The sequence below is a fragment of the Coregonus lavaretus genome, assembly GCF_964263955.1.
Source record: "Coregonus lavaretus genome assembly, chromosome: 1".
NCBI classification, from domain to species: domain Eukaryota; kingdom Metazoa; phylum Chordata; class Actinopteri; order Salmoniformes; family Salmonidae; genus Coregonus; species Coregonus lavaretus.
Genome location: NC_139988.1, coordinates 29622554 through 29649258, shown reverse-complemented (window position 1 = coordinate 29649258; position 26705 = coordinate 29622554). Strand labels below are relative to the sequence as shown.

The window sequence follows — 26705 nt, the reverse complement described above, 5'->3', positions numbered from 1 at the left end:
TCAGGCCAGAAGGATAGGCTTCTCCTCATCTTTCTTCCCCAGCAATGTGGACAACATGGAGGAGGAGAAGAAACAGAACTCCACAGCAAAGCTGAGCTCAAACAGCTCCAAGTTGGCGCTCAGTATCCACTCAAACACGGCCGCTAGGTGCTTGTACTTGTATTCCTCCTGTACAAACAAGATGGCGTCTGGCGGGGTCAGAGATCAAGGAGAGTGAACAGTAGTTGTTGGGTGACAATTGAGTTTATGTTTATAGTAACCCTACACATATGTTCAAAGGAACACGGACGTCGAAGAAGTTTGAACATAATCATCAGTAAACAGACAAAACACACAGAGAGGCAACCTCACTGTCAATGTTCTGGACGGTATCTAGTTGTTATCAAATACCACTACTACCTAGAACATACTGTGCCTTTCAGGACCTGTGAGTGTTTGCAAAGTTGAAGACGTATGGAAGAGGACACTCCTATTCTTGTATATTCTTTCTTGCATTGTGTATGCACACCCAGCAGAGTTTAACAGGTTCAGGGGTTATAAGATCAGGGTTCAGGGGTTAGGCTTATAGTGTTCATCAGTGCAGGTGAAAGGATACAGCCAATGGTGACGATGATCTGGACCACAGTAGACATGACTCGTGCTGGGTAGAGGAACCACTCCATCCGGGTCAGTACACACTTCCCTGTGAGCACCGTGAGGAGCAGGCTGTAGAAACAGATACACAGGAAGCTCACCGCAGCCCCCAGGTAATGGGCCAGCATCAGGTATGCGGGCTGGAGGAGAGAGGACAGGTTACAGTTAGTATCAGGTACCTTAGCTAGAGGAGAGGCTTAAGACAAGGTTCCATTTAGATATTCTGGCTGCAAACGACAAAGCCAAAGCACTTGTAAGAGACCTTATGTCACACAATACTCGATTTCCTCAATGATGGATATGATTGGGTGACAGAGAACATTCTAGGAACCTCTGTTAAAGGAGGAGAGTAGAGATCACTGGAATTATGTGCCTGAGTTGGACATGTTTGAATGACAGCGAACATTCTGGGAACTTCTGTTAGAGGAAAAGAGTACAGTCTGAGCCAGAGAAAATACCTGTTACAAGGTACCTCGGCTAAAGAAGAGGGTCTCTTCTTTAGCTGACAAAAGACAAGAGACTGCATGATCTTCTTCTGAAGAAAACATCTGACAAACTTTTAGGTTAATTATCTGTCTACATCTATGAAATAACGTCAAAATGGTACACATTGACATGTCTATTTTCCCATTGTTCTTTTCCACTGATGTTCTGCCATTTGTAAGTACAGTGGGGGAAAAAAGTATTTAGTCAGCCCCCAATTGTGCAAGTTCTCCCACTTAAAAAGATGAGAGAGGCCTGTAATTTTCATCATAGGTACACATCAACTATGACAGACAAAATGAGAAAAAAAAATCCAGAAAATCACATTGTAGGATTTTTAATGAATTTATTTGCAAATGATGGTGGAAAATAAGTATTTGGTCAATAACAAAAGTTTCTCAATACTTTGTTATATACCCTTTGTTGGCAATGACACAGATCAAACGTTTTCTGTAAGTCTTCACAAGGTTTTCACACACTGTTGCTGGTATTTTGGCCCATTCCTCCATGCAGATCTCCTCTAGAGCAGTGATGTTTTGGGGCTGTCGCTGGGCAACACGGACTTTCAACTCCCTCCAAAGATTTTCTATGGGGTTGAGATCTGGAGACTGGCTAGGCCACTCCAGGACCTTGAAATGCTTCTTACGAAGCCACTCCTTCGTTGCCCGGGCGGTGTGTTTGGGATCATTGTCATGCTGAAAGACCCAGCCACGTTTCATCTTCAATGCCCTTGCTGATGGAAGGAGGTTTTCACTCAAAATCTCACGATACATGGTCCCATTCATTCTTTCCTTTACACGGATCAGTCGTCCTGGTCCCTTTGCAGAAAAACAGCCCCAAAGCATGATGTTTCCACCCCCATGCTTCACAGTAGGTATGGTGTTCTTTGGATGCAACTCAGCATTCTTTGTCCTCCAAACAAGATGAGTTGAGTTTTTACCAAAAAGTTCTATTTTGGTTTCATCTGACCATATGACATTCTCCCAATCCTCTTCTGGATCATCCAAATGCACTCTAGCAAACTTCAGACGGGCCTGGACATGTACTGGCTTAAGCAGGGGGACACGTCTGGCACTGCAGGATTTGAGTCCCTGGCGGCGTAGTGTGTTACTGATGGTAGGCTTTGTTACTTTGGTCCCAGCTCTCTGCAGGTCATTCACTAGGTCCCCCCGTGTGGTTCTGGGATTTCTGCTCACCGTTCTTGTGATCATTTTGACCCCACGGGGTGAGATCTTGCATGGAGCCCCAGATCGAGGGAGATTATCAGTGGTCTTGTATGTCTTCCATTTCCTAATAATTGCTCCCACAGTTGATTTCTTCAAACCAAGCTGCTTACCTATTGCAGATTCAGTCTTCCCAGCCTGTGCAGGTCTACAATTTTGTTTCTGGTGTCCTTTGACAGCTCTTTGGTCTTGGCCATAGTGCAGTTTGGAGTGTGACTGTTTGAGGTTGTGGACAGGTGTCTTTTATACTGATAACAAGTTCAAACAGGTGCCATTAATAAAGGTAACGAGTGGAGGACAGAGGAGCCTCTTAAAGAAGAAGTTACAGGTCTGTGAGAGCCAGAAATCTTGCTTGTTTGTAGGTGACCAAATACTTATTTTCCACCATAATTTGCAAATAAATTCATTAAAAATCCTACAATGTGATTTTCTGGAGAAAAAAAATCTCAATTTGTCTGTCATAGTTGACGTGTACCTATGATGAAGATTACAGGCCTCTCTCATCTTTTTAAGTGGGAGAACTTGCACAATTGGTGGCTGACTAAATACTTTTTTTCCCCACTGTATGTCTGCACACAGTAACATACCTACCAATCCTGTCATTGATAGTTTGTTTGCTTTGTTGCCAGTCCTCTCTTTGTTTATAATTCAAGATTTCATTAACCGAAACTCAAGAGATATTTTCAACCAAATTTGGGGAGTTATGTGGGAATTGGACCGGTTCTGAACAGAGATACTGGATATAATGACGAGATGCTTGTGTCTCCGCCCTAACAATGGGTGGGCTGTCAAGCTCCTGCCTATTCCTCTCTTTGGATTGATGGATACATCTCGTTATTTTAATACTTTTTGGAATATTCGATGAGGGGTGTTGACGTCAACCGCCTGTATTCAATATTCACGAGGTATGCTAGCCTCATGAATATGCATAGACGTCTCGAATTTCAACAGGGAAAACTCCGATAAGTGTTTTTTCTCAAAGTTGCTGGGATGTCACCTGTATCACACTTATATCAGTACACTCATAACAACCTAAGCATTTTAAAACTTCTATTAGATCAAATAAGCCTCACGTATCAAAATAGCAACTGACAGGTGTGGCATATCAAGAAGCTGATTAAACAGCATTATCATTACACAGGTGCACCTTGTGCTGGGGACAATGTGCAGTTTTGTCACACAACACAATACCACAGATGTCTCAAGTTATGAGGGAGCGTGCGATTAGCATGCTGACTGCAGGAATGTCCACCAGAGCTGTTGCCAGATAATTGAATGTTGATTTCTCTACCTTAAGCCGCCTTCAACATCGTTTTAAAGAATTTGGCAGTACGTCCAACCGGCCTCACAACCGCAGATCACGTGTAACCATGCCAGCCCAGGACCTCCACATCCGGCTTCTTCACCTGCGGGATCGTCTGAGGGGGTGCTGAGGTATATTTCTGTCTGTAATTGTTATGACGAGTTTCTCTGGTATCGAGTACTTCAGGATGTAACAGAATAGTTAAACACTTAGATGGAGAGTTGGTTCAGAGTTATTTAATATTACAGTACCGGATTCGCATGACAAGCGGTACGGGCGTAGCCTATTGTCATCCGAATTATAGGCATACAAAATCTCTCAGTTTATATACGGTTTTGCAAGGTAACTCCATCCAACAGTTGCCAATCATTATTGAGTGTCACTCCCAACAACAATAGTATCATCTTGCAACCCAGTCAGCTCGCACCCTAATAAGGATATTCCATCACGTACTCATTCTAAGATTAACACAAGTGGCCCCCAAGCTATCTTGGCACGCAGACCTTCTGTCACCCACCAGTGACAGAAATAATTACATGGCATGTCCTCATCCTCCCAATCCCATGCAGCTCATGAGATCAAAGACATTACACCTGGTTCCAAAATGAATGCAATCAACTTTCACCCAGTGCAAAACATGCCTACCCGGGTGCCCAAGCCAGATTAATCGAATCCCCTTCATCTGCCAGTCGATGACATGGCACACAACCATTGGTTGATGCATGCAACGTCTGAGCAGGGGAACGCGACCAAAGGGTCGATTGACTGGCTGCATCACCGCTTGGTATGGTGGTGCGGACAGCCTAGTACATCACTGGGGCTGAGCTCCCTGCCATCCAGGACCTCTATACTGTATCAGGCGGTGTCAGAGGATGGACCGATAAATTGCTAAAGACTCCAGCCACCCAAGCCATAGACTGTTCACTCTGCTACCGTCCGGCAAACGGTACCGGAGCATTGGCTCTCGGAACAACAGGCTCCGAGACAGCTTCTACCCCCAAGCCATAAGACTGCTAAATAGTTCATAAAATGTGCCTCCAGAACAGCCTGAATTCTTCGGGCATGGAAAAGTTACTCAATTGTTATCAAGGGACCTAACGGTTGCCAGGAAAACATTCCCCACACCCTTACACCACCGCCACCAGCCTGTACCGTTGACACCAGGCAGGATGGGGCCATGGACTCATGCTGCTTAAGCCAAATCCTGACTCTGCCATCAGCATGACGCATCAGGAACTGGGATTCGTCGGACCAGGCAATGTTTTTCCACTCCTCAATTGTCCAGTGTCGGTGTACCCACTGGAGCCACTTCTTCTTGATTTTAGCTAATAGGAGTAGAATATGGTGTGGTCGTCTGCTGCAATAGCCCATCTGTGACAAGGACTGACGAGTTGTGCGTTCCGAGATGCCGTTCTGCACACCACTGTTGTACTGCGCCATTATTTGCCTGTTTATGGCCCGCCTGTTAGCTTGCGCGATTCTTGCCATTCTCCTTCGAACTCTCATCAATGAGCTGTTTTCGCCCACAGGACTGCCGCTGACTGGATTTTTTTTGTTTGTCGCACCATTCTTTGTAAATCTTACGCTTTGAACACACCGACTGCGTCATTGCGCAAAATAGTATGCAGCATCATCTAGATATGTGTGCAACAAAAGTTCAACATTCACCTTCTGCTACCATTTCTGTCAAGCCGTCTATGCATACAGTTTGACGCATACGTTCGATAAATCCAACGTATGCACCACACAGAACGCACTGCAACGCAATGCTGCAAGGCAAATGCAGCGTTCCATTGGAAATGAATGTACTTCTGGTGTACCAAAACGCAATTACGCAGTCGGTGTGTTCGAAGCGTTAGACACTGTCGTGCGTGAAAAGCCCAGAAGGCCGGCCGTTTCTGAGATACTGGAACCGGCGAGCCTGGCAATGACGATCATCCCACGCTCAAAGTCGCTTAGGTCACTTGTTTTGCCCATTCCAACGTTCAATCGAACTGTAACAATGCCTCAATGCCTGTCTGCCTGCTCTATAGAGCAAACCACGGCCACGTGACTCACTGTCTGTAGGAGTGAACCATTTTCGTGAACGGGGTGGTGTACATACACACTCACACACTACACTCACAGATAAAACCCACACATATTCACATACACTACATATGCATATGCACACAACACAAACACACATACACACACCAGTGGAGTCTGGTGGAAGGAGCTATAGGAGGACGGGCTCATTGTAATGGCTGGAATGGAATGAATGGAAAGGTATCAAACACATCAAACATATGGAAACCACATGCTTGATTCCGTTCAATTCATTCCATTCCAACCATTACATTGAGCCTTCCTCCTATAGCTCCTCCCACCAGCCTCCAATGACACACACACACGCATACTGACAACACAAACACACACACACTTTTACACTCATAATTTGCTGCTGCTTCTTTATTTTACTCTTATTATTATCTATCCTGATATGCCTAGTCACTTCACCCTGCCTTCATGTACATATCTACTTCAAATACCTCGTACCTCTGCACATTGATCTGGTATTGGTACTCCCTGTATATTGCTCCATTCTTGTGTATTTTATTCTTCTTGTGTTACTCTTTGTCTTTTTATTATTCTTTTTTAACTCTGCATTGTTGTGTACAGTGTAGCCAGCCGCGCAGGCCTAAGTCGCTTGTAAGTCACTTTGGATAAAAGAGTCTGCTAAATGGCATATATTATATAATATTTACTGTATGTAATACATGGAGTACTAACATTGCAGTTCCCAGCCACAAAGGCCCCGACGGCCGCCACTCCACCAAACACCAGGGTGAATCTACTGAGCATGGAGTGGACACTGTTCCTCTCCAAGATGTGAGCATGGTGGAAGATACAGAACACCATAACTAAGGAGGAGAATAAAAATGGTTATTATAATGCATAAGATGTTTATACAATAGGAGCAACATCACGTCTGATCTAAAACAATGTGATTATATGATTATTATTCAATTAGACAACAATAACAATCAACTCGTAATAACTTTTATTTTGGTAGATGTTTTCTGAACAGGACAAACAACATGTTCGATATGAAATATGACTAGGGCCCTGTGCTTTGGTTAATCAGGTCATATGACTAGGATTTTAACCTTCATTTTTTGCCTTTTCCCGAAATGAAAATTCAACCAAAAATGTAAGCAATTGATGGGGACACATTATTATTTTTTGTTGTTGTTGTATTTTACCCCCCTTTTCTCCCCAACATCTAATCGCGATCCAATTACGATCTTGTCTCATCGCTGCAACTCCCCAACGGGCCCTGGAGAGGCGAAGGTCGAGTCATGCGTCCTCCAAAACATGACCCGCCAAACCGCACACCTTAACACCCGCCCCCTTAACCCGGAAGCCAGCTGCACCAATGTGTCGGAGGAACACCGTTCAACTGACGACAGAAGTCAGCCTGCAGGTGCCCGGCTCACCACAAGGAGTCGCTAGAGTGCAATGAGCCAAGTAAAGCCCCCCCAGCAAAACCCTCCCCTAACCCGGACGACGCTGGGCCAATTGTGTGCCGCCCTATGGGACTCCCGGTCACAGCCGGTTGTGACGCCTCAAGCACTGCGATGCAGTGCCTTAGACAGCTGCGCCACTCGGGAGGGCGAAAAGGGGACAGTTTGATTAAAAAGCTTTAAATAAAGGTTAAAATCCAGGTCATGTGACATGATTATCCAAAAAACAGGGCCCTAAATATGACATACCAAACCGTTTTTAAGGGTGACCTTGAGATAAAATAACATCTATGCACATTACAATATTATATTATTAGCACATAATCGCACATACTCTCATCTTTGTGCCAGTATAGACATCTGCATAATGCATAGAGATCCAGTTGGACCTGTGTATGGGGTGTGTAATCTGTACAGTCACGGAAATAAACTTACACAGAAATGAACCAGCATTGATGGTGGCTGTGAACAAAGAGTTTTCTGGTAAGTGTGTTCCACTCGAGCTGCAACAAACAAGGCCAAAGCATGTGTAAGAAACCTATTATTTAAAATAATACTTGAATTCCCCAGTGACAGAGAACATTCTAGGAATGTCTGTTAAAAAGCTGACTAAGTGTTCTGATGTGAATGGAACAGAGTTAAAGTTCAAATTCTAATTAAATGTTAAATTCCATTTCAATTAACAAACTTAAAAAAGAAAGTCTGATTAAAAAAATGTATTTTCAGGATATTTGTTTTGTTTTCTTACTAGGATTTCAATTATCTTCTTCCCTTTCTGAACAGATGAAATACTGTTAGTTGACCCCAGCCTTGGTATAGTGGTCTATGGTTACCTTATGGTGGGAACTTCACAACATGCCATAGTTGTATTGTTTCCGCAGAGGTTCCCGGGGGCCCTGAAGACAGAGGAGGGGAGCTAATCATGGTTACAGACCTTCCTTTTATGTATAGTGTGTATACACTATACGGTGGTCTTCATCCCTGGTCTTGGAGGGCTACAGGGTGTGCAGGCTTTTGTTCCAACCCAATAGCAGGAACACTCCTGATTCAACTAATCAAGTTGATGATTAGTGGATTAATTTAATTAGGTGTGTTGGTGCTGGGCTAAAATGAAGAGACTGTACACCCTGTCAATCTCCACGACTAGTGTTGAACAACTTTGCTTTATAAATATGCTTGTGTTACATTAAAGCAATGTATTTCATTAACATAGAATTGGCTAAGATAACCAATCACAATGGTCTGTAGGAATTCTCACAGACAGAACACAACGTACCAGTTGTTGAGGGAACACACATGGTCATAGCTGTACGCCAGGCCATACCTGAAACAACAAAACAAACACACCCATTTGATATGATTGAAGTGCCTAATTATCTATGTTAAGATATATGTTTTTTCAATTTATAATATTGTACGATTATTTTATGAGCGTTTATATCTTGTTAAACTTAAATAACCTCTTCCCTATGGCCTTTATCCACATTGCTTACAGTATATGTGGTGAATCTGTCATTTAGGAAATAACTGTGTTTACCTCATTGTTTACCTAGTAACTAATTACCTGCTTTCTTATTGGCCAATGCATTAATTGTGTTGGATAAGCTTTATTGAAACAGGAAGTGACAGTCAGTTCTAGTGTGGTTGCTGATGGTGTTCAATGTGGTTTGACCTTTAAAGCTGCTAAATAGTTATCCGTCTCCATCCAGGCTTTGCTCCTACAGAAAAGTAATCCATCCATCTGTACTCGGACCCTCAACTTACAATATGATATACAGTACGCTCGCATTAAAAAACACTGATAAGCTTGAGAGGTTCAATGGGTAACCAGGAACTGATGAGGGTGACTAAGCAAGAGTACACAGATGGATGTCGTTAGAATATTATTAGCATGAAGGTTAAATAAAATGTCTCACAATGTATGAATAAGTGAAACAATTGGTTCTACAGGTATCTTAAAAGATTACTCAACCGAATAAAAATCTTTGGTATCAGTAGGGGACTTTCTGGTCCTCTGTAGCTCAGCTGGTAGAGCACGGCGCTTGTAACTACAAGGTAGTGGGTTCGATCCCCGGGACCACCCATACACAAAAAAAAAAAATGTATGCACGCATGACTGTAAGTCGCTTTGGATAAAAGCGTCTGCTAAATGGCATATTATTATATTATTATTTATTTCTGGAAAGTTTTGTTCAGGGTCGGCCCTAGCCACTAAGCGACATAAGCGACCTCTTAAGGCCCCGCGGCTGCTAGGGGGTACCTGACCAACAACGACAACAAAAAAAGTAAAGTTGAGTTTTCAGGAGTTAGAATTGTAGAATACACAAGGTACAATTTCGAAATGTTGTTGTGCATCTAATGTTTTTGTCTTTTAGCTGTAAAAGTACAACACAAATGAAGTTATGTACTGCAAACGTAATTGTTTACCTTTTGTTCATAAAAAACTTTTTCTGCTAACAGATGCGTATTAAATTACAGTTTTTAATCCCAGTGCTGAATTAACGTGAATTAATGTGTGGCGGCTAATTGTATAGCTAATAGGCTATTTGTTTGTAGATCGACTGAGGTGAATGAAGCTACCGCAACTAATGTGATAATGGCTGGGTTAGTTTTTGCTGTTCTACAAATACCATTTAGAGTTTTTAAATTGTATAGAAATACAGTAAATGAGCTTAAACTTTCTTAAAATTTGAAATCTCCCCCTGGACCTCACTAAAACTCAGACCCTGGCTACGGACTTGGTTGTAAGATGTTGTAAGTAAGGATATTTCACAACACAAAATCTTAAAGAGTCAAGATTATTATATTTATATTGTAATCACTAGAGTAACAGTAACTTTCTGGTTTTGATCATCACGTATCTGTGTGCTTAGAAGGTGGCAGCATCCCAGTGAATGTGATTAGATAAATTTTTCCCACTTTAAGCATGTTTCCATCCACAGTTTTCATGCTAGTAAAGTCATACCTTATGAAAATAAATCATGACAGGTGATGAAAACACAAAGTGGGTACAATTTCAGAAATGTCGACATGGTGGGAATTTTTTTGAGTTGGTAAAATAAATTATGCGACAATTGCAGTGGAAATTCCTTAATGCGCAAATACTGATATAATAAACCATCATATAGAAGGAAACTTGGAGTCACGCGATGATATGCTCCGTTGTACTACCACTACGACGTAGAAAAGCATTAAGAGTTTATAGGCAAATATAAGTTATGAACTTAATGGTGGTAAGTGATGGACGGTGATGAGCTTGATGCAAATTTCCAATAAATATCTAGGGTTTTATTTGAATCTTGGTGACATGATGATCGACGCTTGACTGTCAATTAGGCTATAAAAAAGACAAATGATATTCCTCTTATCCATAACCTACCCTATCCACCATGTCAGAAAACTGTTGTCTAGAGCAGGGTTTACCAAACTCGGTCCTGGGACCCCCATGGGTACCCGTTTTGGTTTATGCCCTAGCACTACACAGCTGATTCAAATAACCAACTCATCATCAAGCTTTGATTATTTTAATCAGCTGTGTAGTGCTAGGGCAAAAACCAAAACGTGCACCCAGGGAGAGCCCCAGGACCGAGTTTGGGAAACCCTGCTCTAGAGAGCAGGCGCCAAAACCAGATAGGGCACATTTACTATATAACGCAACAGTTTTTGTGACAAAACCATTGGTAGAATTGAAAAAGTGATGGAAACACATCTACAGTGGGGGAAAAAAGTATTTAGTCAGCCACCAATTGTGCAAGTTCTCCCACTTAAAAAGATGAGAGAGGCCTGTAATTTTCATCATAGGTACACGTCAACTATGACAGACAAAATGAGGGAAAAAATTCCAGAAAATCACATTGTAGGATTTTTAATGAATTTATTTGCAAATTATGGTGGAAAATAAGTATTTGGTCAATAATAAAAGTTTCTCAATACTTTGTTATATACCCTTTGTTGGCAATGACACAGGTCAAACGTTTTCTGTAAGACTTCACAAGGTTTTCACACACTGTTGCTGGTATTTTGGCCCATTCCTCCATGCAGATCTCCTCTAGAGCAGTGATGTTTTGGGGCTGTCGCTGGGCAACACAGACTTTCAACTCCCTCCAAAGATTTTCTATGGGGTTGAGATCTGGAGACTGGCTAGGCCACTCCAGGACCTTGAAATGCTTCTTACGAAGCCACTCCTTCGTTGCCCGGGCGGTGTGTTTGGGATCATTGTCATGCTGAAAGACCCAGCCACGTTTCATCTTCAATGCCCTTGCTGATGGAAGGAGGTTTTCACTCAAAATCTCACGATACATGGCCCCATTCATTCTTTCCTTTACACGGATCAGTCGTCCTGGTCCCTTTGCAGAAAAACTGCCCCAAAGCATGATGTTTCCACCCCCATGCTTCACAGTAGTTATGGTGTTCTTTGGATGCAACTCAGCATTCTTTGTCCTCCAAACACGACGAGTTGAGTTTTTACCAAAAAGTTATATTTTGGTTTCATCTGACCATATGACATTCTCCCAATCCTCTTCTGGATCATCCAAATGCACTCTAGCAAACTTCAGACGGGCCTGGACATGTACTGGCTTAAGCAGGGGGCCACGTCTGGCACTGCAGGATTTGAGTCCCTGGCGGCGTAGTGTGTTACTGATGGTAGGCTTTGTTACTTTGGTCCCAGCTCTCTGCAGGTCATTCACTAGGTCCCCCCGTGTGGTTCTGGGATTTTTGCTCACCGTTCTTGTGATCATTTTGACCCCACGGGGTGAGATCTTGCGTGGAGCCCCAGATCGAGGGAGATTATCAGTGGTCTTGTATGTCTTCCATTTCCTAATAATTGCTCCCACAGTTGATTTCTTCAAACCAAGCTGCTTACCTATTGCAGATTCAGTCTTCCCAGCCTGGTGCAGGTCTACAATTTTGTTTCTGGTGTCCTTTGACAGCTCTTTGGTCTTGGCCATAGTGGAGTTTGGAGTGTGACTGTTTGAGGTTGTGGACAGGTGTCTTTTATACTGATAACAAGTTCAAACAGGTGCCATTAATACAGGTAACAAGTGGAGGACAGAGGAGCCTCTTAAAGAAGAAGTTACAGGTCTGTGAGAGCCAGAAATCTTGCTTGTTTGTAGGTGACCAAATACTTATTTTCCACCATAATTTGCAAATAAATTCATAAAAAATCCTACAATGTGATTTTCTGGATTTTTTTCTTCTCAATTTGTCTGTCATAGTTGACGTGTACCTATGATGAAAATGACAGGCCTCTCTCATCTTTTTAAGTGGGAGAACTTGCACAATTGGTGGCTGACTAAATACTTTTTTTCCCCACTGTAACTTGTATTTTTGATTTGGTACATGGACATTTAACTGCAAAATATATATTTATGTGCACCATGAGCCTTTTATCCGCAACAAGTACATTTGATGGAAACACATCTCTGGTGGGAAAATGTGCATATTGTTTTTAAGGTGGGATCTTTTTGTGTCGGTAAAATTAATAATGCGATGTAAACGCTTTTATGCACAAATATTGATATAATAACCATCATATGGAAGTAAACTTGGAGTCACTTAATGACAAGTTGTGTGGTAATCACGTTCTTTATGCGGATTTGATAATATTCACATGAAAATCTGATCATACTGTATTATTTCATCAATGTTATTATTGCTTGCAATAAAAGTGAGTTATTCAATAGCTAGGTTTCCATCCAATTAGCGACAGTTTTTCATGCAAATATTATCAAATCCGCATAAAGAAAATATGTTTGTGTTTCCACCACTGACATAGTGCAAACAAAATGAACTTTTTGGCTTACATTTTCAAGTACCGAATAAGAATCTAAAGTTCAATGTGTTCCCATCGCATTTTCAACTCTACGGATAGTTTTGTCACAAAAACTGTTGCGTTAAATAGCAAATGTGCCTACATGGTCTTGGCACGTTCGCTCTAGCCAACAGCTGGCAGATACAGTGCAGGTAGACTAGTCTACATGATGAGATTATTGTGGATATTTTTATTTGTCAAATGGCAGTCAAGCATCGATCATCATGTCACTAGAATAAGACCCTCAATATTTATTGGAAAGGAGCATCAAGCTCATCACTGTGCACTTTCACCACCCTGTGAAGTTTATCATAATTTATTTAATCTGTAGCATAATAAACTGCATGGTTTCCTGAGTTTTATTGGGAGGAGCACACACCATATCATCGCATGATTCCAAGTTTACTTCGATGGTTATTATATCAATATTTCCACATAAAGGCGTTTCCACCTCATTTCTTGCATAATTAATTTTACCGACCGAAAAAGATCCCACCATGTCGAACGAGCAAATGATCTGTCAGCACTTATGAAATTGTACCAACATTTCCTCATTCCTGTATGACTTTCATCACATAAAAATTGTGGATGGAAACGTGGTTATTTAAGGTAAGTAAATGACTCTAGAGTTCTGTGAAATGTGTTGACAGATTGCTCCATCATGCCTGCTCTACCGTTTTACGAAACACTGAACTGCCTTACCTGAACACATTGAACTGCATAACTTATTTTTTACTTTTGACTCAGATATGAAAGAAATGAAGTGCAGTTTCAACTACTACTGTCATTAATACATTTTTTACATTTTAGTCATTTAGCAGAAGCTCTTATCCAGAGCGACTTACAGTTAGTGAGTGCATACATTCTTTTATTTTTTCATTTTTTCATACTGGCCCCCGTGGGAATCGAACCCACAACCCTGGCGTTGCAAACGCCATGCTCTACCAACTGAGCTACATCCTTGCAGGCCATTCCCTCCCCTACCCTGGACGACGCTGGGCCAATTGTGCGCCACCCCATGGGTCTCCCGGTCGCGGCCGGCTACGACAGAGCCTGGATTCGAACCAGGATCTCTAGTGGCACAGCTAGCACTGTAATGCAGTGCCTTAGACCACTGCGCATGAATCAAATGCTAAATACTTTAATATTCCTTGATGTATTTCCATTGATGCTTGTCTGTTCCTTGGTTTATATTTTGGTTGAAAGTACAGGAAGAAACACTCAACGGGTCATGAAGAGCACATCCTCCTCCAGACAGTGAAGGTCAAATCCATGTTTGTACATGTGGACGCTCAGTCAGGGATGTTGTCAAGTTGTATCGTAAGTCAATAGGTCTAGTACCTTCACACACAGCTTCTTTATCCATACTCTAATATTAGCCTACTCATAACTAAACATTATTGTCAATAGAGATCAGTGGCGGTCAGTGCCGTTTAAGATGAGGGAGGACGATTGTTTTTCCCATGAGCATGGCCTTATTTCTATTCCAGCATATTGGATGACTCTCAATCATATTCCATTCACCCAGTTCAATGTAACAGCAATACGTTTAGGCTACTACATGATACTCACATTTTCCCTATACCCATCATGAGGTTTCTACAACCTAGCCTATGAATTAAAGTTTACAACACAGGTCGAGAGACAAATTTGAGGTGACAGACAGTGACATTCAATACACTCTTGCCTGCATCTAGCTGATATAGGGTGTAATCATTAGTCCAACAGTTGCAAGCGAGAGTTTCTATTGGACAAATTCAGGTAAGTTTATCCCCGTTTTGTTCCGTTTGCTTCCGTTTAAGAAAAGTTTTTCAACAGAATAGACTGAATGAATACATCCCTGAACACGTGTAAACAGAGTTCACTCTCATAACAGCCACGTTGTATTCCTTCTCTTCCCTTCACTTGTGGACTTCAATACACAACACATCAGCTGTATGTTACCAGGCGAAAAAAAACTTTCCAAGCCAAACCGCTACACACAGCCTACATTGTTGTAACCATATTAGCTAAAGTAAAGTCATAGTCAGCATAGCTAATAGAACTAACGTGTTAGTAAACCCGCTACAGTCATGCAGTAACGTTAGTGTACAGTCAGTAAGCAGTTACACCGGTGACCCCGGTGGCAATAAATTAGTAATACCAAAACTTTACCTTGTCTTGGAAGAGTTCCGGTGTTGTTTTGGAAAGTCATAGTCAACTAACTAACATAGCATCCCTCTGTTTGAGCAGGGTGTTTCAGTAGGCTAAACTAGATAGCTGCATTTGCTAGCTAAGTAAGTGAAACTGAAAGTTTTAAAAAATGACAATCTCTCTATTTCTCTCTTGCTTCTCCTTCATTTTGGAATAAATTAATTTGTTCAAAACTGTTCAACTATTGTCTTTCTCGCTCTTTGAGTCAACTACTCACCACATTTTATACACTGCAGTGCTAGCTAGCTGTAGCTTATGATTTCAGTACTAGATTAAGTCTCTGATCCTTTGATTGGGTGGACAACATGTCAGTTCATGCTGCAAGAGCTCTGTTAGGCTGGAAGATGTCCTCCGGAAGTTGTCATAATTACTGTGTAAGTCTATGGAAGGGGGTGAGAACCATGAGCCTCCTAGGTTTTGTATTGAAGTCAATGTACCCAGAGGAGGACGGAAGCTAGCTGTCCTCCGGCTACACCATGGTGCTACCCTACAGAATGCTGTTGAGGCTACTGTAGACCTTCTTTGCAAAATAGTGTGTTTTAATCAGTTATTTGGTGATGTGATTACATTTAGTATAGTTTTATCTAAAAATAATAACTTTTTTAATGTTTTACTATTTTAATTGTTATGAAATTCACTTGAGGAGGATGGTCCTCCCCTTCCTCCTCTGAGGATCCTCCACTGAAAAAGATGCTATCTACAGTTTCCTCATTGTTGGAGTTGATAGACTACAGTACAATCAGGGTTGCCAGGTCAAGCTAAAATTTCTAGACCAATGACCACTCAAAATTAGCCCAAAAGGCCTGGAAACTAGCCCCCCCAAAAAATTCACAGCAAGAGAGGAGTTGCCATATTTATACAATAATACTTTTTCCCATAACATTGTCAAGCCAATTAAGAAGGAATATCATAGTAACTTGTAACGACGTCAGAAGCAAAAATTTAGGATTCCTCAAAATAATAATTATTGCAAGCTATGACATGATGTAATAAAGGAATTTGAATATGTGGCAAGAGAAAAGATAATTCACCCTTATTAAACTCGCCAGATCATTTGCACAAGGGGTATAGTATATGATCAATATACCACGGCTAAGGGCTGTTCTTAAGCATGACGCAACACGGAGTGCCTGGACACAGCCGTTAGCCATGGTATATTGGACATATACCACAAACCCCAGGGGTGCCTTATTACTATTATAAACTGGTTACCAATGTAATTACAACAGTAAGAAGTAATGTTTTGTCATACCCGTGGTATATGGTCTGATATACCACAGCTTTTTCCTCTCCTTGTTCGGGCAGGCTTCGGCGTTTGTCGTCACCGGCGTCCCTCATCTCATCATTCCATTTGTTTTGTCTTGTTTTTTTTTTACACACACCTGGTTCATATCCCCTCATCAGTACCTGTATAAATATTCCCTCTGCCCCCCATGTCTTTGTGTGTGATTGTTTATTGTGAAGGTGACGATAGCTCGGTGGAACTTTATATATTTGTATCACCGGGATATTCACCCGTGTGCTTTGTTTTATCCAGTGTGCCGTTGTACCGCATTGTGGTGTTTTACGCATTGCTGCATACCGCTGTATTTGCCGAATAAACCATTTATTCTGTGATTTACCCTCCTACGCCTGACTCCGTCCAAATCACCTGCTACAGAATCACACACCCAACAGCATGGAGTCAGCAGGAGCGGGGAATCTGCCTGGAGTCGTGGAGTGGAGGACGATAGATCCAGTGTCACTCTTGTGGCAAGAGAGGACATTCTGCTGCACGCTGTCATCAGAGTTCTTCTGGGTCTGGAGGCGGCAGGCAGGGCACTCTCGTAACACCCCAAGTACTGCAAACCCACACTCATTCAGAGCCCTCTGCTGCGTACTTCACCATACACGTCAACTTCCCTGATTACACGGTAGTTCCCCAGTGTAAGGTGCAGGTCGATTCAGGCGCAGCTGGGAAGTTTATGGACAGGTCTTTAGCTAATAGTCTATGTATTACATTGGTTCCCCTATCCATTCCATTGCCCATCAAAGCACTTGACAGTCGACCATTAGGGTCAGGTTTTGTTAGGGAGGTTACAGCACCAGTCATGATGAGTACGCAAGAGACCCATAGGGAGCGAATCACTTTTTATATTATTGAGTCCCCTGATTTCCCTGTTGGGTTGGATCTTCCCTGGCTCACACTACACGTCCCCACCTTGTCATGGCCGCAGAGGGTTCTCACGGGGTGGTCGTGAGACTGTCAGGGTAGGTGTCTAGCTGTTTCCGTTGGTGCTGCCACTGTGGAAAGTCCAGACACTACCTCCACCATGCGCATTCCCCCCGAATACCTCGACTTGGCGCACGTGTTTTTGATAAAGAAATGTGTGATTATGATATGACTAAAATGTCACACCCTCAGTTAAACTAATAATGTATGACTATTAGTAGACTAGAGCTTAGTGTTAATCATATGTGCTTATATAAGATGTATATTTTCCCAGCAACAGAGTATTTGTGTCTTGTAATTAGGCAAGCAGAAGTGCAAACGTTGAAACCAATAACAGGAGACCGGTTTCAAAAACAGATGTCCCCACACAGGGAGGGGGAGTGAGAGGCTTGCAGAATATTGTGAGAACGCGATAACTATGTATGGGAATAGTGAAGAAATGCAGCCTGCCTGAGCAAGGAGTAGGCTATGATAAGAACTTGTGTGTGTGTGTGTGTGTGTGTGTGAGTATAAAAAGACTGTGCACCCATTTTTGGGGCAGAGCGCTCTCTGAATAAAGATCTGATAATTGTAAGCTGGGAGACTCTGTTTATTAGAGATTTACAACCTCTGGGATTCAGATTGAGTAATATAAGAGTTCAGTTTGAAACATTGAGATAGAAATTCTCGTGACAGTTTTCCAAAACGCAGACGACCAAATTACCACCCCATCAGGCGGGGGATCGCGCGATAAACCTCCGGTTAGACGCTGTGCCTCCCAGGAGTCATGTATATCCCCTGTTGCAGGCTGAAACGGAGGCTATGGAGACATACGTTTCCGAGTCCCTGCACCAGGAGTTCATACGTCCCTCCACTTGGCCCGCCTCCTCAAGTTTCTTTTTCGTGAAGAAGAAAGACGGAGGTCTGCGCCCTTGCATTGATTTCCGTGCACTTAATCAAACTACCATTCGCTATAGTTCCCCTCTACCCCTCATCTCCTCTGTTATCGAATCAATGCATGGGGCGCGCTTCTTCACGAAATTAGATCTCAGGAGTGCATACAACCTGGTGCGTGTCTGGGAAGGGGACGAGCGGAAGACAGCATTTAGCACAACCACGGTGCATTATGAATACCTGGTGATGCCGTACGGGTTGCTGAATGCTCCATCAGTCTTCCAGTCCTTTGTGAACGAGGTGTTTCGGGACATACTTGGTCGCGGTGTGGTGGTCTACATCGATGACATTCTGGTGTATTCCGCTACGCGCGCCGAGCCTGTGTCACTGGTTCGCAGAGTGCTGGGCCGACTGTTGGAGCATGACCTATATGCCAAGGCAGAAAAGTGTCTGTTCTTCCAACAGTCCGTCTCCTTCCTCGGAAACCACATCACCACCTCAGGTGTGGAGATGGAGGGAGACCGCATTTCAGCCATGCATAATTGGCCGACTCCAACCACGGTAAAGGAGGTGCAGCGCTTTATTGGCTTTGCCGATTACTATCAGAGGTTTATCCGGGGCTTTGGCAAGGTCGCAGCTCCCATCACCTCTCTGTTGAAGGGTGGGCCGTACCGGCTCCGCTGGTCTGCTGAGGCTGACAGGGCTTTCAGTAACCTGAGGGCTTTGTTCACCTCAGCCCCGGTACTGGCCCATCCCGATCCATCATTGCCGTTCGTAGTGGAGGTGGATGCGTCCGAGGTAGGCGCTGTAGTCTGAACCCTCGCCAGGCCAGGTGGGCCTTGTTCTTCACCCGGTTTGATTTCACGCTGTCCTACATACCAGGCACAAAGAACGTGAAGGCAGACGCACTGTCACGGCTGTACGACACAGAGGAGAGGTCCATAGACAACACCACCATACTCCCGGCCTCCTGCATTGTGGCGCCGGTAGTGTGGGCGGTGGACGCAGACATAGAGCGGGCGTTATGCACAAAGCTATCTCCACCTCAGTGCCCAGCTGGGCTGCAGTACGTGCCGTCTATTGTCCGTGATTGTCTTATCTATTGGGAACATACGTCCCCCTCCTCTGGTCACCCAGGCATCAGCCGTACAGTGCGCTGCATGACCGGGAAGTACTGGTGGCCTACCTTGGCTAAGGACGTGAGGGTGTATGTCTCCTACTGCTCGGTGTGCGCCCAGAGTAAGGCACCTAGCACCTTCCAGCAGGTAAGTTACAACCTTTACCAGTTCCACAATGGCCATGGTCCCACTTATCAATTGACTTCCTAACTGATCTTCCCCTCTCTCAGGGTAACACCACCATCCTGGTCATTGTGGACCGCTTTTCTAAAGCCTGCCGCCTCCTTCCTCTGCCCGGTCTCCCCATGGCCCTGCAAACTGCGGAAGCCCTGTTTACTCACGTCTTCCGGCACTACGGGGTGCCAGAGGACATAGTGTCTGACCAGAGTCCCCAGTTTACGTCTGGTGTCTGGAAGGCGTTCATGGAATGTCTGGGGGTCTCGATCAGCCTGACCTCTGGTTTTCACCCCGAGTCTAATGGGCAGGTGGAACGGGTGAATCAGGATGTGGGTAGGTTCCTGCGGTCCTACTGCCAGGACTGGCCTGGGGAGTGGTCGGTGTTCTTGCCATGGGCCGAATATGCCCAGAACTCTCTCCGTCACTCCTCCACTAACCTAACACCATTCCAATGTGTTTTAGGTTACCAACCTGGCACCGTGGCACCAGAGCCAGACCGAGGCGCCTTCGGTGGATGACTGGTTTCCGACTGCCCTGCCGGAAGCTGAGCCCGCGGTTTGTGGGGCCGTTCAAAGTCCTGAGGAGAATCAACAAGGTTACCTATAGGTTATTACTCCCCCCTGATTACCGTATTAACCCCTCGTTTCATGTGTCTCTCCTCAGGCCAGTGGTGGCTGGTCCGCTCCAGGAGTTTGAGGTGTAGGAGGTCCCTCCGCCTCCTCTGGACATTGAGGGGGCCCCGGCGTACTCCGTCCGTACCATCCTGGATGCGAGGCATCGGGTGGGGGGCCTTCAGTACCTCGTGAAGTGGGAGGGGTACGGTCCGGAGGAACAGTGCTGGGTCCCGGTGAGGGATATCCTCAATCCCTCCCTGTTGCGGGATTTCCACCGTCGCCATCTGGCTCGCCCTGCTCCGCATACTCCTGGCCGTTCCTGAGGCCGGGGTCGGCGCGCTGCTGGAGCTGAGCGTCAAAGGGGGGGTACTGTCACGACTTCTTCCGAAGCTGCCTCCCCTCCTTGTTCGGGCAGACTTCGGCGTTCGTCGTCACCGGCCTTCTAGCCATTGCCGCTCCATATCTCATCATTCCATTTGTCTTGTCTTGTCAATTACACACACCTAGTTAATATTCCCCTCATTAGTACATGTATAAGTGTTCCCTCTGCCCCCTTGTCCTTGTGGGTGATTGTTTCATGTGAGACTACCTGTACTTTGTAATGCCAGGGTATATTTTCCCTGTGTGTCTGTATTTGTTCCAGTGCGGCTGTTTTGCACACTGGACTGTTGACGCTTTCCAGCGTGACTGTGTACTACGGAATAAACTCTGTATTCTGTAATTTACCCTCCTGCGCCTGACTCCTTCAAATCACACTCTCACACACACCTGGTTATACCGGTCATTCCTGAGCAAACAGTCCACATTTTGAACATGAACTATACCATGGTTAACTTCAATAATCTTTTCTGGGTATAAACATTCACATAGCCATCATGAGACCATATGAATGATGAGATGAATGGAAAAACATACAGTATAATGGCATATCCAAAATATATACAGTGAGGGAAAAAAGTATTTGATCCCCTGCTGATTTTGTATGTTTGCCCACTGACAAAGAAATGATCAGTCTATAATTTTAATGGTAGGTTTATTTGAACAGTGAGAGACAGAATAACAACAACAAAATTCCAGAAAAACGCATGTCAAAAATGTTATAAATTGATTTGCATTTTAATGAGGGAAATAAGTATTTGACCCCCTCTCAATCAGAAAGATTTCTGGCTCCCAGGTGTCTTTTATACAGGTAACGAGCTGAGATTAGGAGCACACTCTTAAAGGGAGTGCTCCTATTCTCAGCTTGTTACCTGTATAAAAGACACCTGTCCACAGAAGCAATCAATCAATCAGATTCCAAACTCTCCACCATGGCCAAGACCAAAGAGCTCTCCAAGGATGTCAGGGACAAGATTGTAGACCTAGACAAGGCTGGAATGGGCTACAAGACCATCGCCAAGCAGCTTGGTGAGAAGGTGACAACAGTTGGTGCGATTATTCGCAAATGGAAGAAACACAAAAGAACTGTCAATCTCCCTCTGCCTGGGGCTCCATGCAAGATCTCACCTCGTAGAGTTGCAATGATCATGAGAACGGTGAGGAATCAGCCCAGAACTACACGGGAGGATCTTGTCAATGATCTCAAAGCAGCTGGGACCATAGTCACCAAGAAAATAATTGGTAACACACTACGCCGTGAAGGACTGAAATCCTGCAGCGCCCGCAAGGTCCCCCTGCTCAAGAAAGCACATATACAGGCCCGTCTGAAGTTTGCCAATGAACATCTGAATGATTCAGAGGAGAAGTGGGTGAAAGTGTTGTGGTCAGATGATACCAAAATCGAGCTCTTTGGCATCAACTCAACTCGCCGTGTTTGGAGGAGGAGGAATGCTGCCTATGTCCCCAAGAACACCATCCCCACCGTCAAACATGGAGGTGGAAACATTATGCTTTGGGAATGTTTTTTCTGCTAAGGGGACAGGACAACTTCACCGCATCAAAGGGACAATGGACGGGGCCATGTACCGTCAAATCTTGGGTGAAAACCTCCTTCCCTCAGCCAGGGCATTGAAAATGGGTCGTGGATGGGTATTCCAGCATGACAATGACCCAAAACACACGGCCAAGGCAACAAAGGAGTGGCTCAAGAAGAAGCACATTAAGGTCCTGGAGTGGCCTAGCCAGTCTCCAGACCTTAATCCCATAGAAAATCTGTGGAGGGAGCTGAAGGTTCGAGTTGCCAAACGTCAGCCTCGAAAACTTAATGACTTGGAGAAGATCTGCAAAGAGGAGTGGGACAAAATCCCTCCTGAGATGTGTGCAAACATGGTGGCCAACTACAAGAAACGTCTTACCTCTGTGATTGCCAACAAGGGTTTTGCCACCAAGTACTAAGTCATGTTTTGCAGAGGGGTCAAATACTTATTTCCCTCATTAAAATGCAAATCAATTTATAACATGTTTGACATGCGTTTTTCTGGATTATTTTGTTGTTATTCTGTCTCTCACTGTTCAAATAAACCTAACATTAAAATGATAGACTGATCATGTCTTTGTCAGTGGGCAAACGTACAAAATCAGCAGGAGATCAAATACTTTTTTTCATCACTGTATATTTGATAGTATTTACATGTGACACTGAATCCTGGCTCAGGGGTAGACATAACATAGTTAATGAAATCTGTCTCCCTCCATTTAGTATGATTGTTTTTAGTTTTTATTTTACATTTAGCAGACATTCTTATCCAGAGTGACTTACAGGAGCAATTAGGGTCAAGTCCCTTGCTCAATGGTACATCAACAGTTGTTTTACTTAGTCGGCTCTGGGATTCGAACAAGCAACCTTTCGGTTACTGGCCTTAACCGCTAGGCTACTTGCCGCACTATTACGTTTTGTAATATACGTTTTTGCCCTATACATTTCATATGGTTTGTAATATACATTTTCGCTCTATATGTTTCGTATGGTATGTATTAATTTGTGGATGTCCATTATTCATCTCATATGATATGTTATGAATGACAATTCGTATGATATGTTACGAATTGCAATTTGTACAATATGTTATGAATTTGCAATACGTATGATATGTTACAATGAAGATGGCGCTGCAGTGGATAGCAGCCGTCTTACGGGATCCTGACCAATTCTGCTATATTATGTGATGGTAGCTTTTTATGTACATCATGTCCCCGTCATAATTTCCTATGACCAAAAACAACTTCTGGACATCAGAACAGCGATAACTAACCTCGATTTGGATGAACATTTCTACTTCAACGACTCCGCAACTCTGGAGGTTCTGCTTACTCCGAACGAGGCCCTAATCCCCGGGAGTCAAAAGAGGAAGCGGCGGCGAAATGGCATTATGACGAGACTATGTCGGAGAGCAAATAGACCGCCATTGCCCTCTGTTCTATTGGCGAACTTGCAGTCACTGAAGAACAAACTGGATGAGCTCTATTCGAGACTATCCTATCAACGGGACCTGAAAAACTGTAATAACCTATGTTTCTCAGAGTTGTGGCTGAACGAGGACATGGATATACATCTCGCTGGTATTTCTATGCATCGTCAAGACCGGACCGTAGACTCGGTTAAGATGAAGGGAGGAGGGGCGTGTCTCTTTGTAAACAACAGCTGGTGCGATCTCTAATGTTAGAACACCTCATGATAAGCTGCAGACCATACTATTTACCAAGAGAGTTTTTAATCTATATTTTTCGTAGCTGTCCATTTACCACCACAAACTGATTGCTGGCACTAAGACCGCACTCAACGAGCTGTATAGGGCCATAAGCAAACAAAAAAAATGCACATTCAGAGGCAGCGTTTTTTCATGGCCAGTGATTTTAATGGGAAACGGAAATCAGTTTGACCTCATTTTAACCAGCAGGTCACCTGTGCAACTAGAGGGGACTCCACACACAGAAACGCATACAAGGCCCTCCCTCACCCTCCCTTTGGCAAATCAGACCATAACTCTATCCTCCTGCTCCCTGCTTACAAGCAAAAACTCAAACAGGAAGTACCAGTGATGCTAAGCTACAGGACTGTTTCGCTAGCACATACTAGAATATGTTCCGGAACATTGAATAGTTTACCACATTAATCACCGGCTTCATTAATAAGTGCATCGACAATGACGTCCCCACAGTGACAATATGTACATACCCCAACTTGAAGCCATGGATTACTATCAACATCCGTACTGAGCTAAAGGCTAGAGCTGCTGCTTTCAAGGAGCAGGACACTAATTCAGCTCTGATGCTCAACAGATGTGGCAGGGCTTGCAAACTCTCACGAATTAGAAAGGGAAACCCAGCCAGGAGCTGCCCAGCGATGCGAGCCTACCAGACGAGCTAAATGCTTTCTATGCTCGCTTCGAGGCAAGCAACACTGATCCATGCATGAGAGCACCAGCTGTTCCGGATGAATAAGACCTAAAAACAGATTAACATTCGCAAGGCCTCGGGGCCATCGAAATACCAGGACACATACTCGGAGCATGCGCTGACCAGCTGGCAATGTCTTCACTGACATTTTCAACCTATCCCTGACTTGTAATACCAACTCGTTTCAAGCAGACCCCCATAGTCCCCATGCCCAAGAATGCCAAGGTAACCTGCCTAAATGACTATCACATCTATAGCCATGAAATGCTTTGAAAGGCTGGTCATGGTTCACATCAACACCATCATCCCAGACCCCCTGGACCCACTCCAATTTGCATACCGCCCCAACAAATCCACAGATGGCGCAATCTTTATTGCACTCCACACTGCCCTCACCCACTTGGACAAAAGGAATACCTATGTAAGAATGCTGTTCATTGACTACAGCTCAACATTCAACACCATAGTCCCCTCCAAGCTCATCCCAAAGCTCAGGACCCTGGGACTGAACACCTCCCTCTGCAACTGGATCCTGGACTTCCTGATGGGCCGCTCTCAGGTGGTAAGGGTAGGCAACAACACATCTGCCACGCTGATCCTCAACACCAGGGCCCCTAAGGGATGCGTGCTTAGTCCCCTCATGTACTCCCTGTTCACCCACGACTGCGTGGCCAAGTACGACTCCAAAACCATCATTAAGTTTGCTGACGACACAACAGTGGTAGGCCTGATCACAGACAACGATGAGACAGCATATAGGGAGGAGGTCAGAGACCTGGCAGTGTGGTGCCAGGACAATAACCTCTCCCTCAATGTGAGCAAGACAAAGGAGATGATCGTGGACTACAGGAAAAGGAGGGCCGAACAGGCCCCCATTAACATCGACAGGGCTGTAGTTGAGCGGGTCGAGAGTTTCAAGTTCCTTGGTGTCCACATCACCAACAAAGTATCATTGTCCAAACACACCAAGACAGTCGTGAAGAGGGCACGACAACACCTTTTCCCCCTCAGGAGACTGAAAAGATTTGGCATGGGTCCTCAGATCCTCAAAAATGTATACAGCTGCACCATCGAGAGCATCCCGCCCGGTTGCATCACCGCCTGGTATGGACCATTCTTGATATACACGGGAAACTGTACAGCGTGAAAAACCCAGCAGCATTGCAGTTCTTGACACACTCATACCGGTGTGCCCGGCACCTACTACCATACCCCGTTCAAAGGCACTTGAATATTTTGTCTTGCCCATTCACCCTCTGAATGGCACACATATACAATCCATGTCTCAAGGCTTAAACATAATTCTTTAACCTGTTTCCTACCCTTCATCTACACTGATTGAAGTGGATTTAACAAGTTACATCAATAAAGGATCATAGCTTTCTCCTGGATTCACCTGGTCAGTCTATGTCTTGGAAAGAGTTCCTAATGTTTTGTACACTCAATGTAACATATCATACTAATCTGAATGTCTCGGATTTATGTTTACTAAATTACATCTAGTCTATGAGACCAGGCTGGACAGAAGTCTAAGTCAAGAAGCTCAAGAACATGTTATTATTATCTTATAAAAGTTTAGAAGAAAATATAAATAGAACTTACGTCACCCAGGTTCCAATGAGAGACACCAAGGAGAGGGAGACGGGGAGTAGACTCCAGAGGAACATGTCTTGGTAGTTTAGTGAGCTAGAGAGCAACAGCAGAAGTACAGTCGTGATTATCCGGGTCCAGACACTGTCTTTCTGGCACTCTGAAGATCTCTGCCTCTAGATTCCTCCACAGCAGAATCAGCTTCATCGTCACTGTGGAATCCCAATAAGTATGTCCTGTCACCAAACTAGATCATTCAAGTTTATCCAGCAGACCGACATAGCACCGGTTTGTCTGTATATATTCCACCACCCAGGCAACATTCCTGTCTTTTGAGAGCAGCAGAGGAGACTAAAGTTCTACCCACTCTACTGCCACTCCTTTTGGAAGGGAGTACCACCTTGTCCTGTCAGAGGACAGACGTGAGGAAACATGGGGTGGGCCCTCTCGACACTATCTCACTGTTTGTTTTAAATTACATAGCACACACTGTAGACTGCATAACTCTAGTTCCCCTGAGCAGTGTGGCGCTCTAGCCTACTATACGTTTCTTCGACTCCTTTACTGAACTGGAAACTAAAACTTGAACTTGAACTTTCAGATTAACTTAAAAATGTGTTATTAAAGTGTTAT

General features: G+C 44.0%; 1 protein-coding gene across 1 annotated transcript; it reads right to left on the bottom strand.

Annotated features, from left to right (window-relative positions):
- LOC311136804 (transmembrane protein 150A-like) lies at nucleotides 1-26406 on the bottom strand (the record flags this gene model as incomplete). The annotated part of the gene is made up of 7 exons (XM_084171085.1): nucleotides 26085-26406; nucleotides 8425-8472; nucleotides 7982-8044; nucleotides 7584-7651; nucleotides 6415-6545; nucleotides 596-773; nucleotides 1-188 (listed from the first exon to the last, which is right to left on the bottom strand). Exons 1-7 carry the CDS (start codon nucleotides 26147-26149, stop codon nucleotides 1-3), a joined length of 741 nt encoding a protein of 246 aa, XP_084027211.1. The 5' UTR covers nucleotides 26150-26406.
- Nucleotides 26407-26705: the final 299 nt, after the last annotated feature.